Source organism: Lissotriton vulgaris, chromosome 5 (genome assembly GCF_964263255.1).
Source record: "Lissotriton vulgaris chromosome 5, aLisVul1.2, whole genome shotgun sequence".
In the NCBI taxonomy this organism is placed as follows: Eukaryota; Metazoa; Chordata; class Amphibia; order Caudata; family Salamandridae; genus Lissotriton; species Lissotriton vulgaris.
This window is the reverse complement of record NC_141693.1, coordinates 1,643,369,623-1,643,383,688: the sequence shown is the minus strand read 5'-3', so window position 1 is coordinate 1,643,383,688 and position 14,066 is coordinate 1,643,369,623. Positions and strand designations below refer to the sequence as shown.

The 14,066-nt window shown below is 44.5% G+C and overlaps 1 protein-coding gene across 1 annotated transcript in view; it reads right to left on the bottom strand.

The window, feature by feature from the left end:
• LOC147716895 (uncharacterized) overlaps positions 1 to 14,066 on the bottom strand; it is a 476,733-nt gene that overhangs the window by 307,214 nt on the left and 155,453 nt on the right. Inside the window, exon 3 of the mRNA XM_086923790.1 lies at positions 13,975 to 14,055. Coding sequence (XP_086779916.1) covers positions 13,975 to 14,055 — 81 coding nt within the window. The remainder of the gene's footprint in view (positions 1 to 13,974; positions 14,056 to 14,066) is intronic.

Genomic DNA, 14,066 nt, shown 5'->3' with positions numbered 1-14,066 from the left:
GCTCACTTTGCCACTGGATTCAAGCAAGCCTGGCTGAAGACGGCTGTAATGCCAGAAAACGGTCCTAGGAAGCTTGTTTCCGGTCCAGGGAAGGCATGGCTTGGCAGTTCGGGCTGGACTGTTCCCATGAGGCACAGGGTCAGACTGATTTGCATATGGCCATGTCTGAACTGGGGTGACAGAGTGGGCTAAAGAACGGTGATGGATTAAACCCAGATCTGATGATGGGTGTGAGTGTTTGATTTGTTCAGATGGTCCATCCATCACCACCCCCTTTTGTACCGCTTTGTTCGCCATAAGTTGGCAGGGTATGCTCAGACGTGAGTCCCTTGTTCACTTTGTCACTGGATTCAAGCAAGCCTGGCTGAAGACGGCTGTAATGCCAGAAACCAGTCCCAGGAAGCTTGTTTCCGGTCCAGGGAAGGCATGGCTTGGCAGTTCGGTCTGGACTGTTCCCATGAGGCACAGGGTCAGACTGATTTGCATATGGCCATGTTTGAACTGGGGTGGGGGAGTGGGCTAAAGAACGGTGATGGATTAAACCCAGATCTTTTGACTGGGTGTGAGTGTTTGATTGGTTCAGATGCTCCTTCCATCACCACCCCCTTTTGTACCACTTTGTTCGCCATAAGTTGGCAGAGTATGCTCAGACGTGAGTCCCTTGCTCACATTGCCACGGGATTCAAGATAGCCTGGCTGATGAGGATTATGAATCCGAAACCGGACCCAGGATGCTTTTTTCCGGTCCAGGGAAGACATGGCTTGGCAGTTCGGGCTGGACTGTTCTCATGAAGCACAGGGTCAGACTGATTTGCATATGGCCATGTCTGAACTGGGGTAGAGTGAGCTAAAGAACGGTGATGGATTAAACCCAGATCTTTTGACTGGGTGTGAGTGTTTGATTGGTTCAGATGCTCCGTCCATCACACCCCCTTTTGACCGCTTTGTTCGCCATAAGTTGGGACGTGAGTCCCTTCCTCACTTTGCCACTGGATTCAAGCAAGCCTGGCTGAAGACGGTTGAAATGCCAGAAACCGGTCCTAGGAAGCATGTTTCCGGTCCAGGGAAGGCAAGGCTTGGCAGTTCGGGCTGGACTGTTCCCATGAGGCACAGGGTCAGAGTGATTTGCATATGGCCACATCTGAACTGGGGTGGCAGAGTGGGCTAAAGAACGGTGATTGATTAAACTCAGATCTTTTGACTGGGTGTGAGTGTTTGATTGGTTCAGATGCTCCGTCCATCACTACCACCTTTTGTACCGCTTCAAACCTACAAGGACCAAACCAGTGCCAGTTAAGATGGCCAGTGCCACCTTCACCCTCATCCCTGCTCACGGCCTCCCTGTGGCACTGGTGAGATCACACCTGGCATGCCCCATCAGGCCAATGTTGGCACAGCTTAGGGCTTCCCCCAGACTTCATTGATCAACCATATACCCCCATAACAGAATCAACAGTAGTAGCGTGCACTCTCTTCTTGAACTGATCCTCTGCTCGAAGGCCCCAATGCCCTGCACTTTCCCAGCTGTCGCAAGCGCTTCATACCTTTCATCAGAAGGAGGTGGCCAACGTCAAGAACAAGATGTGTAAGAAAAGGAACTAAGGAGTGCCCAAGGGGTGGAAATGAATGGAAAGGTGGACGAGAGAGTAGGTAAGCGAGTGGATGAGCGATAAAGTAAGTTAATGCCTGGGGGAGTTGGGCATGTCTGTAATTGAAGGAGGGAGCGCTTGGATAGAGTGACAAATAGGCGCCATGGCGAGTGAATAGTTTACTGAACGTAGGAGTATATTTGCATATGAATGAAGGGAAAGTTGAGTGAGCGAGTAGGTGGGTGTGTCAGTAACCGTGAGTGGGTGAGTCTGTGAGTCAGAGTGTGAGTAAGTGACTGAGAGAGTAAGTGGATGGAGTATTCAGAGGGTAAGTGGGTGAGTGGAATGAATATTTGAGTGAGAGGGTGAGTGAGTGAGTCTATGGGTGAATGAGCGGGTGAGTCTAATTGGGCTAGTTGCTACTAAATGCAATTTTAAAAAACGTAAATTTTCCTTGAAAACTCCAATTGAAATAGTGTTAAGGTTAGTAAACAAAATATCCAGTTATAACTCTGTACCACTCATACATAATGCTCCAATACACTACTCGTGACCACAAGCAAACTCCACCGGTACTGCTGCAAATGACGTAACTGACGTCATCCCGGGTCATGTCTCCCTTAACAAAGAACAGAAAGGCTCCAGATCACCAAACAAATGTCTCAACAGAAAGGGTGTGGAAGGGGGATTTTATTTCCCAATATTAAAAGAATAAACTAATGACCATCTGTTTGAATCCAATTGGATACCAAGGACAGATTAAAACTTTGCTTCATAAACTGCTTCCCAAAATGCACTGCAACAATGTTTTTAATTTTATGTTTAATTTTCTCAAGCGAGTGTGCCAAGTTAAAGGCGTTGCACGGGTGTAGGCGCTATCTTCATGCCAAGGTCGGTGTAATTCCGTTTAGCGGGTTTTACTGCAGTGTACAGAAAATATTTCTATGGATAAACCCCTCAGCCAATCAATCAATACGAAACTTTGTAGTGTCAATATATGGAAGACATGTACTATTTTTGGAATGGTCGAAAACAAATCCGTCAAAGAAACACTTTGCATGGACTGATTACATGTCCATAACTAGAGAAGCCCTATCCTTGACTCTGTCGTTGTGCATCTGTAGCTGTGCGGGTTCTTGTCTCTGTACCAGAATGTATCTGTGTGAGTGTGTGCGCGAGTGTGTGTTTGTGTATGTGTTGTATGGCTGTCTTTGTTTTTGTAGGTGAGTCTGTGCATGATTGTGTGTTTATGCGTCCAAATATCTGTGTGTTATATATGGGCAAATTCACACTCAGGTGACCTCTAGGCAAAGACACAGGTATTGACATACAGTTAATTGTTGTCTCTTTAGTTGAAACACGCACACACATTACACACTGACAGACACACACAGACATACAGACACATGCTAAGACATGCACAGACACACAAACAAGCGAGGAACACATGCATTGATTTTCACATATACATATAGATATGCACACGCAAACATACACTATCACACAAAGAAACAGGCGTGCGCAGACACAAAGGGTAGTGTATGCGAACATACCAAGAAGTACACACACTCACACATAAACCCACAGACACATAAAAACACGCACAGAGAGATATACACTGCTACAGTCGTACACAGAGATAAATACGCACACGCACTCGAATATACGTACACACGCACGCATGACCATGCACAGACATGCACTCGCCAATACTCACGCATGACCCCCACCTCCTAGAGGACATTTTAGGGAAGTCCCTGATTTTGCCCCTCAGTTTTACCTCCCATCCCCACCCCCGCCCGCTCTATTCTAAGATGAGGTTCAGTGTGATTGCAAAAAAGCGGCCAAATGAAGGCCCCTTCCCCACCTGAAAATTAGCAGGACAACAATGAACCCTTAGGAAGGCAGATAACATAATTACACTTTAGTGTTTCGAATTTGTCCAGACTAACCTTCGAAGGCCCTCGTTATTAGATTAATGGGGTTTGGTGTGGGAAATTGGAAACTCGGAAAACGCATGCTGCATGTAAAATGACCTGGTATTTCTAGTTTTATACAGTTAATTCCCATTGGGGGAAGAAACCTGCTGATGTTTTCGGCGGCTCAGAGCTGGTGCAGTCTTAGCAGCTCTCAGGAAGGTTTTTTTTGCTCCTCCCATACTGCTGCAGAGGACAGCCTTTAGTTAGGCAGTGCTCCGCCTTCTGCCCCTCCCACTGCAGCAGTGATAACAGGTCCGGTGTAGCCCACCCGGAATTATCATGTCCAGAGACACTAGTGATTGCAGGTGGTGTAATTCCACAGGGCTTAAACGGAGCGGGGAGTTTTGCTCCACTAGTCCATGACCATAAATGGAGCAGCAGGGAGCATGTGAGTGAGCTTCAGATACTTATGGCTGCCAGCTCACGATGGGTTTGAGCTAGAGGTTAGGCATACACCCTACGCATTTTATATACCCAAAACAAGGGCTTCAATCAATTAATTACGAACAAAGCAGGTGGAGATGGACATAAACATGAATCTAGACCCATTTATAGCAAACGCAATTTCAGTTACATCAAATTCTTTAAGAAAGAAATACAAAGAAAAGTCCAACATAAACGGCTTGATGGGTGCTAACTTGCCAATAATTTTGGGTTAATCATTTCTGTGCATCATTTCTGTGCAATACTGCAAAGCAGACTGTGAAGGTCTGGTACAGGAAACCCTTAACATATCCCTGATCTTCAGGGTGAAGGAAGGCTGCCCCCATCATAGGAAGCATAAGTGTGTGGGGGAGGAATAACCTCCAGTGACATCTCTTCACAATTTAGCACTATCTCCAGATAGTTTAAGAATTTTCCATGCTTATTCAATTCTCCATCAGGACCCAACACATTATCATTGCCTAGCTGACATCTGAAGGACGGTAATTCCACTGGGACAAGAACAAATGAAAACTGGAGGTGGGACAGGACGCATGTGTGTTAAAAATAGACTTGGTGGGGAAAATCGAAGAGCACAACAAGCATAGGCAATGTCAACAGGCCTCGCTTTAAAAGAATGTTGTATGGTAGAATGAAGAATTACTAATAAATAAGATGGAAATGAATATCTACTTGTGTGGAAGTAAAGAACTGTAGAATTATTGATGTAGGTCAAAAGTCCAGGTGACAGTTGCACTGCCAAACCAGACCTAAAAATCATTGTGGGTTCATGAATGCCCTCTTCCCATCTGTGCTGCTGCCAGAAAAAGCATCATAAATTATCCAGTTATCTAAGACACTTTAACAGCATTCCAATGTCATGTGTGTGCCTCTGAAAGTTCAAGCTTACACTGCTGGAAAAATAAAGCAATGAGCACAGCTGCCTGGAGGGCAAGCACTTTTTTGAGGAAGCACAAAACTTCTGCCCAAACTAAACATGTACTCCTGGCCACCAATATGTGGGACTGAGTCAAAGTCCCCCTTTAGTAATGCTCACATAATTTTCTGGCGACAGCTGCGCTGTCAAGCCATACCATAAAAGGCACGTGAGGGTGCGAGATCTAGGTGAATTTCCAAATATTCTTTGAGTTAGGAGGCCAATAAGGCTGACAGTGGAGCAATAAACATTTCATGAAACACGAGGAAGTTTAGAAATAAACTGATACAGAATGTACCTATAACCAGGAAGTCAACAATGAGGGACCAAGTGGAACAGAAATAAACATACAAACTCAAAGTAGAAATACATTTGCTGCTGCATTTACTATGTGGAAATAAAAAAGTAAACTCACTGGGCAGATACATGGCAATACATTATTACATACAGTTATACGCTGCAGGCAAAGGCAAGAGTAATACAAATATATTTATAAATATATAATATTCAGGACAAATAAAAACAGATTACCAACGTCTGAACAAATATAACAGCAGGTGCTAAGTGCTCTACCCTCTCCACATCGCCACACCGGTATGTCGGAAAATATTTAGTTGCATCATCTAAAAAGTATTCAGAATTTTCATTTTATCAGCTGTGATCAATCAATTCTTCTGATACATGTTATTCCTGATTTTTGATTATTTAGGATGTGATGTATTTTCATATTATTTCAGATTTTCGAGAACTTAAAGTATGTCATATTTCCCCAGATTTACACTTTCATACTACCCTATCATTCTATGCTGATCTTTTGTTTCAACCACCGCACAGCTCCCCTTCACTCCCTGAAACTAGATTCCCATTTATGTAATAATACACAAATAAAGAATCCAAATTTACCAAAGTGAACTCCACACATGCTTGAGTTATCTGTCAGATATAGGCATCACTGCACCTGCACTTTCCAGTCCCTCCTCCTACCTTATTTACCTATTCTACATATCATACTAGGACATGATTACATAGAATAGATCGGTGTCTGAAAATTTTACACATGTAGAATTTTGCACCCTTGTATGCACTAATTCGCTGTCACAAACTCAGAGTTGTGGACAGATGAACCAACCAACTACAGGAAAATCTCATTTTTGCACTTGGCAGTCTGCCCAAATACCATTATGCATCCATACACTCTCACAAATATTGTGCAAATTGCCAAACAGTAGCACAATATGTGTATTCTGTCCTCTGGTGCTCCTGATTAACACAATAAACCACCTAGGCTTTGCGATTTCTTCGTTCTTATTCACACACCCGCCCTCGGAGGCAGGATGTTCTCACTCAGTTTCTCCTACATCATCCTTTCTCCAAATACCCACTTTCCATTTCCTTCCTCTCCCACTTCCTCTCCCTAGTAGATTTACTCCGAGCTTACATTATTGACTGCTGCTGTAGTAGCTGCTATTATGTGGGCTTGCCCTGCTTAGTGTTCACCCCTGTAATTTACATGCATCTCCTCTTCAATGGAACCTCAAATCACTCCCTATTCTGTAAATTAGCTGCGGACTCCTTTCTCCATACTCTCTTGGAATGCAGCCTTGGGCTCGTTTCAATATGAATGAATGAAGAACATTTTTATTTCTGAAGTTGCCATTTCTGCTAACGCCTTGATTACTTACCAGTACTCTTCATTACTTCTAGTCTGGATGTCCCATCCCCATTCATTACTTATGAGGTGGGACCACCTCTCGAAACAGAAAAAAAGAAGGGGAAAATGCTGAAAGGTGACCCTCCCCCTTAGGCAATAGCCTATAAGGGTACACACTGCCGAGCATTCCTCCTGAAATATCAAGCATCCTCCAACATCTGAAGGTCTCAGTAATCGGGAGGGCCGTAATGAATGGGACGGGGACATCCGGACTAGGAGTAATGAAGATTACCGTAAGTAATTAAAGCATTACCTCTACGTCCTCCTGTCCCCACCCCATTTATTACTTATGAGGAATACCAAAACAGTCCCAGCAATACCTTCAGACTCCAGAAGCCCGACAGCCCGAACATAATGGACACAATCAAACCAAAATGCTGCAAATAGAAAAGGTTTAATAAAGAAGAACAGATGTGGAAACCAACAGAAGAAAATCAAGGCAAGGCCGAATCCAGAACACCCAGCCCAAAATTCTTATGATCATGCATAACAATTTGCTGGCGATAATGGTGAATAAAAGTATTTGGACTAGCCAGAGTAACTGTACGGCAAATCTCAGCAATGGACACACCACTTGCCTTAGTCCAGAAAGATGAAAAACTCCTAGTGGACCTTCCTTGAATGCCACACTGTGGAGCTTGGGGGACCCTGAAACAGAATAAGCCAGAAAAATGGCCTGTTTGAACCATTTGCTAATGGAAACCAGAGAAGCCTTCTCACCCTTACGAGATGACCCAAAGGAAACAAAAAGTGAGTCCGATTTACGAAAGGAGGCAGTGCTATCCAAATAAACTTGCAAAGCCCGTTTCACATTCAAAAGATGCCACCCAAGCTCTTGAGATGCCCCAGGCATGTCCAAAGGAGTTATCAAAACAACCACCTGATTCCGGTGGAAAGCAGAAGCCACCTTAAGCACAAAAGAGGGATCTAAATGAAGCACCACCCCATCTGCAAAAACAGTTCCTCATGCCTATCCCATAGGAACTGTAGCACATTCAGAAAGGAACAAGCAACCAGAGAGGCAGAATGAGCCACATACCAAGACTGGAAATGTAGCTAATGGTGCCCATACAAATGCAAAGTGGAAGGACCTGTTGGAATGCTAAACTGCTTCAGCTCACTGATCTGCCAATCTTTGCCTCATCCACCCCTCCTTTTAACTTCCAAATTGGAAGTTGTCAGTTGTAGCCTCTGGGAAAGACCTCTGGATGGGAACCTGAGAAGGAAGGCCAACGAGGAAGTTACCAATGATTCTGAAGGGCCAAGGAACTGAGAATTAGTAGATATAACCACTAGGATCATTACCCTGTCCTCCCTCTGGAGCCTGGACCGGAGTCTGGGAATCAAGGGAAAGGAGGGAATGCACCCCATTGAGCAAAACCCCATAGATGAGCATCGGACCAGAAGGAAAATAGATCCAGAAAAGTGACCCCAGACCTCAGACAGATTTCTCTCCACATGGACACCTTCAGAGAGAACTCCTGAGAGCGAGGAAATGTAACTGAGAGAGTTGGCAAGCATATTGTCCATCCCTTTGATGTGGACTGCTGAAATGGAAAGAAGGTTGATCTACTCCCAACTCATCAATTGCCACTAAATTCAAGGACTGAGACCTACTGCCCCCCTGGTTGTTCATGTTAAGTCACAGTCACTGCATTGTCCGACCTGGCCATCACATGCTGCATCAATAGAATATCCTGTAGATGCAACAGAGCCTACCTGACTGCCATCAGCTCTTTCCAGTTGGATGATCTCCGGCCCTCCACCACAGACCAATGTGCTTGAGCAGAGGACAGACCCAGAGTTGCCACCCACCCAAAGGAGCTGCCATCCATTTTCAGAACCACGGGAGGGTCTCGCTGCAGCTCTATCCCTCCGGATAATGAATCTGGCAGAAGCCACCAAGCTGGGGATAGGAGAACCAAAATGTCGAAGTCCTCTGAAGATGGAGCTCAGAAGGTATGAAAGTGACTTCACAAGGGGCGAAGATGGAACCTGACTCAAGGGACTGTTAAGACTGAGGCTTCCATATGGCCCTGGAGGCACAGCCACTGACGAACAGAGAGGGACTGACTCAGAAAAGCCTGGGACACTAGGCCCCAAAGTCTTGGCTCTAGCCTCTGGAAGGAACACTCTGTTCCAGTCTGTCCTGAACCACGTCCTCATTAACACTCTTTCCTGAGCAGGTTGTAGTTGACATTTTGCCAAACTGAACATGAATCTGTGCTCCTGGACTTACTTCAGCACTGACTCCAAGATCTGCAGAAGCTAATTGTCCAGGTATAGTCATAAACAGACCCCCTGGAGATGCAGAGAAGCCACAAGAGGAGCCGACTTCAGATCGAAAGGCAGGATATTGAACTGATAACGAACGTTGTTGACAGAACCAAAGATACTGGTGGTGCCCTGGGTGGATCGTCACATGGAAGCTGGGAACCTGTAGATCCAAGGTGATCATCCAATGACCCCTGCAAACCAAAGGACTAATTCTTTGTAGTGCCTCTATTTTGAATGGGATGGTGCCTTGTTCAGGCACTTGAGGTCCAAAACCATCTGGTGATCTACTGAACCAGAAAAATGAAGGAGTAGAAGCCCTGGCCTCTGGACAACAGGTGAACCTCTGAAATGTCCACCTACAAAAGGGCTACCATTCCTTCTTGAATCATCAGCCTCTTCTCCTTTCGAGACTCCTGAATCCGGGGGAAGGGACATCAACTCTATCCAGTGACCTGATCGGGTTATTTGGAGCCCTCACGAGTTTGAAGTAGATTTGATCCTTGTCTTCAGGAAAAAACCTTAGCCTGCCTCGGACCACACCCATCAAACCATCTCCTAGAAAATCAGGAGCGCTGTTTCTTTGGAGACTTAGGCTTCTTTTCCTGCTCTTTCCTGGGTTGAAAACATCACTGCTGGCCTAAGCGATGAGAGGGTGCACACAGAGAAAGATGTAGCCGGATGAGGGAAAGACAGCTGCTTTAATGAAGAGGAGTGCTTCTTTTCCTTAAAAGGCATATGTAGTTGGGTTCCCAGCTCTCCCCCTAATAGATGGGAACCCTCAAAAGGTAAGCAAAGTGCGGATGCCTTCTGGCCAGAGACCGTGCACCAATCCTTCAGAACCAAATTGCGGCGAGAAGCAATAGAAGCTCCAGCCGAAAGCACAGATGACCAGAGACCATCCGACATATATTTAACCTAACACTCAATACCCTCAAGCAAGGAATAACATTCAGTCCCTTCTTCCACTGTCTTGTAAAGCTGTGTGAAGTCTGAAATTAATGTCTGAGAGTCATAAGTACTGTAGATACCAGCCCATAACGCCAGATGGGCTCTACAGTAATACTTTTTTAAGGATAAATCCACTTTCTTGTCTCTCTGGTCACTAATCACAGACTTCTCAGTGAGAGAAGTGCATCCAACCAAACTGGCAACAAACAAGTCTATATGCAGAGAATCAGTCAATACCTTCTGCATGTCCGGAATGGTATATAATTGTCCCATGAACGTGGCATAAGAATCCTTTCAAGATCCTTCCACTCTCTGTGCCCTACTCCCATAATGTCTGGATAAGCATGACAATCCAACTGTACAGACTGCTGAAATTGATGCAAGAGACAAGTAGATGAAGGTTCAGGGGTTTCCCCATCCTGAAAACCCATATTCTGTTTCACATGAGCGAGATACTCAGGGAGCATGTCCATGCCAACACATTTCCCTTTCTGCTCATCCATAGATGCTGGCTGCTCCTCCTCTGCAAAAGAGGAAATATCAGCAGAACCTTCCCAAGAACATGCCTGGCAGGAGCTTTGGCAACATTAAGTTCAATAAGAGTTTCCTTAATAAGCTTCCAAAGTCGATCATCCTCCCACTCCTTAGACACTCGTTTTGGGGGAAGAGAGGATGAGGAATCACTGCAGGAGGACTCACCATGGCCCACATTGTGGGAGCGCTTCCCCATGGTAATCTTAGTAATAATCTGTACGCGTGGCAGGCAAAAACACTTTATCCAGTAAACACAAAACAGCCTTTCCTTCCTGAATATGCAGCTTCAAATACTCTTCTCCCTGCTGGTATGAGAATTGATGCCACCTCCACTGTGCAGACGCACTCACCTGGGGGACCTCGCATGCTCAGCTAATGACCCAGAAGAAGCCTAGCTTCTACCACGTCCATTGCCTCTTCATATGCTGAAAAAGAATGGAATGGAGCCTACTTTTGAAAAGCGGCTGAATCCAAACCAATTCTTGATGGCAACTACTCATGATGCATAATCCCTGACGAGGCCACCAACGGGTAAGAAATTATCCTAAACTGGCTCCATTGTCTACGTCTCGCAGATACATAAAAAAAGAACTGGAGGAATGATGGGAATGATGGGTAGAGTTCTTTTTTTCTGTTTCCAGAGGTGGCTCCATCTCATAAGTAATGAATGGGACGGGTACAGGAGTATGTACAGGTAATTACACATTTTTCAACATTCACAAAATCTACCCAGTCCTCAGCACTACTAGGCTTAGAATCTGAATAACACATTTGCTTTAATGAAGCCAACCTACAACAGATCTCATCTTGCTCCCCCCGTCTACATCTACCTCTACCCCCTTCAAAATAACATTCATTTTTTGCCATAATACATAATTCAGCCTTTCCTGATATTGCTTTGTCTGCCTCCAAAAGAGGTCAAATATTCTGTCTCACAGGTTATCACATAATCCCATATACAAGCCTCTCATTTGTAGGTAAGGGCATCCTTGCTCTCTACCTCCAATCCCTCTATATTAGTCAGACAAGCTTCGACAAATCCTCAGCAATCCCTAGTCCAGTAAAGCCTCACGACTTCTACATTTATTTTTCATTAAGGAGTTTTGTAATGCTTTGCAAGCAGCCTGTGAAGGGAGGGAAGGGGAAACTCGTCAATGCAGGTGAAGAATGCATACAATCAGGTCAGGTGGGTCTCCTTAACATATGGTCTGCTCTCATGGCCTATAGTGGCTCATGTAATTTAAAAAAAAGTCCCCGACCTGACTACTCACCATCGATTACATAAAATAGACAGAGATCATAATGATATAAGAAACTACCCCTAACCCTGTTTTCCGATGGATTTGTTTTTCTGGACCCGTGTATGTAATTTGTAAAATATCACTTCCTTTACCTCAACTACGAACCCAATGACAGCAGGGCTGTCCTGACAGTATCAGGACACTAGGCTGGTACTGGGAGACGAAAAGTATTATTATTGTGGTATAAGGTAAATGTAGAATTTGAGGTTGTCCTATTCAGTAACATATATAATCTTTTTGAGATTGCTGAAGGATACTTTTCAACATCTACAAACCAGAAACATGTCTCAGTTAACAAAACTGCCATACTGTAGGCTAGGCGGCCTACTTCAGTGTTCTTCAATATGACTAGGCCGAACTAAGCTCTGCATTAAAAACTATTGAAATATGGAAGATGCTAATGCAAATCTTCAAGCCAACAGCTAATTTGGCTATAGCGGAACACATACATCTGACGATAGACCTGAAATATCTGTTTACCTTCTTCAAATATGGGAGACTGAAGTTTAAGGGCCTTGTTTCAAGGATGGTTGCAATGGAAGCTCTGTAAAAAATTAGAAGCTGCTTGGTCCTGGACTCCAGCGGAGTAGCTGCTCATTTTCCAGACTGTATATGGGAAACATCCTGCTAGAAGAGACACCTCCATCGCCGCACCTCCACTGGATCCACACAGGGCATAAAGCTAACTCCACCGAACATGGTGGTGTTCAGCACCCTAGCTACAGAAGCAGATTCACCACCTTTGCAGAGTGAGTACTGAGAAAGACTGGTCTGGGAATGATGGAGGGCTTGCATGAGAAGGTGAACATTGCACTGCTATTCTTACACTCATGTTGGGACAGATCGCCCAGCATATTTTTAGGGAAACAAGATTCGTTGCCTCTGGAAATTATGTCTAGTGCAGCAGAAAATTCACTCTGCCCATATAAGGTGGTAGAAATGCCACCGGGGGGCTTCTTCCACATCACTGATATCCACTTAAAAGATACACTCGAAACACTGTGGTATTTGAACAGCCACTATGGTAAAGGATCTAGATACGCCACACCGGAGGAGAAAAGTTCTGCTAACAAAGTTCTTGATAAGACCTTCAATATCCTTCAAATACAGCTAACACATGGCAACCCTAAGCAGCTGAAGTTAATAGATGTGTTGCAAGGTCTGCCAGCTTAAAGGATCTCTTGGATAAAAAACATGGAGAGGATGAAACTGCTAAGCTTTAACTACTTCTGTCAGGGACCTGCTATAATGCATTTTGTTCCATATTTTTTCCACAGTTAAGGATGTCTCCAGAGGTCTGTGGGTGCTTGTCCGTTGGTTTCGTAGGACATGAGGAACACATTTGTTCCTTTGGAGGAAGCTTTGATTCTATGGGTGGAGTGAGGGGAGCGATAATCTCTGGGATACAGCTCTTTTCATATTAATATGTCCTCTACCTTTTTTACCTTTTGAAGAAGACCTTTGGGAAAGCAAATTGAAAAAGTAATTACGTCTATGGAAAGGTGTTGTGGCGAATTCAAGATTGCACCGCACGGCATACCCCGACTAATGACATGGAAGGATTTGTCTTTTAGTTCTCCTACACAGTGACCTCTCTGCAAGCTCAAGACTTGATGAAGGCAAGCACAGAAGAAGTCCTTTAAAGAAATACCAGCAAACCTGTCCAGCAGTGCACTTTAATTTTACTGCTGTTTTTGGGACCAATTTCTATCCTAATTTGGAGTCAGTCAGGCCTGACTCTGCAATAGGTAGTGGGAAACAGCTGACCAGTTGGGTTGACCTATTGAAGAAGTAGCTCCTGCAAGTTATTTTGGAGTCTGAGGGAGTATAGGACTCCACGGGGGCTAACGCCTGAGGAGACTTTCCGTTTAACTGAAAACACTGGAATTCTGGATGTACTGGAATCTGTTTATAAGGGAGAACTGGTGTGTTGTGTACTGGTTGGTGATGATTGGGCCATCGGCCAAGACCTAAAGTATTCCTGTTTCCATGAGGTGTGGGAAGGGACAAAGACCCTAAAACAGAGAATGTCTGTGGACACTGGGAAGATTTCAAAGTTAACTAATGTTCAGGGAAAACTTTGCAGAATTGATTCTAATGAAGAAACATCCCTCTGGTTAAATCCCTCCACACAGTTAGCAAGAAGTTACATTTTCTTTGAGGCACCTTCATGCACTAAGGTAGGCAATTTTACCTGAGTATAATCCACAGATAAAAGATACAGGCAAGCATTACGGTATTTAAATAACTTCAATAAAAAATAAAGACTGATTACCTGTAACACAGCTGTAACTGGAAATCCCTGGTACACAGTAGCTGAAAGGAGGACATTGTACATTCCTGCAGAAATTCGAACCTACAACCGAA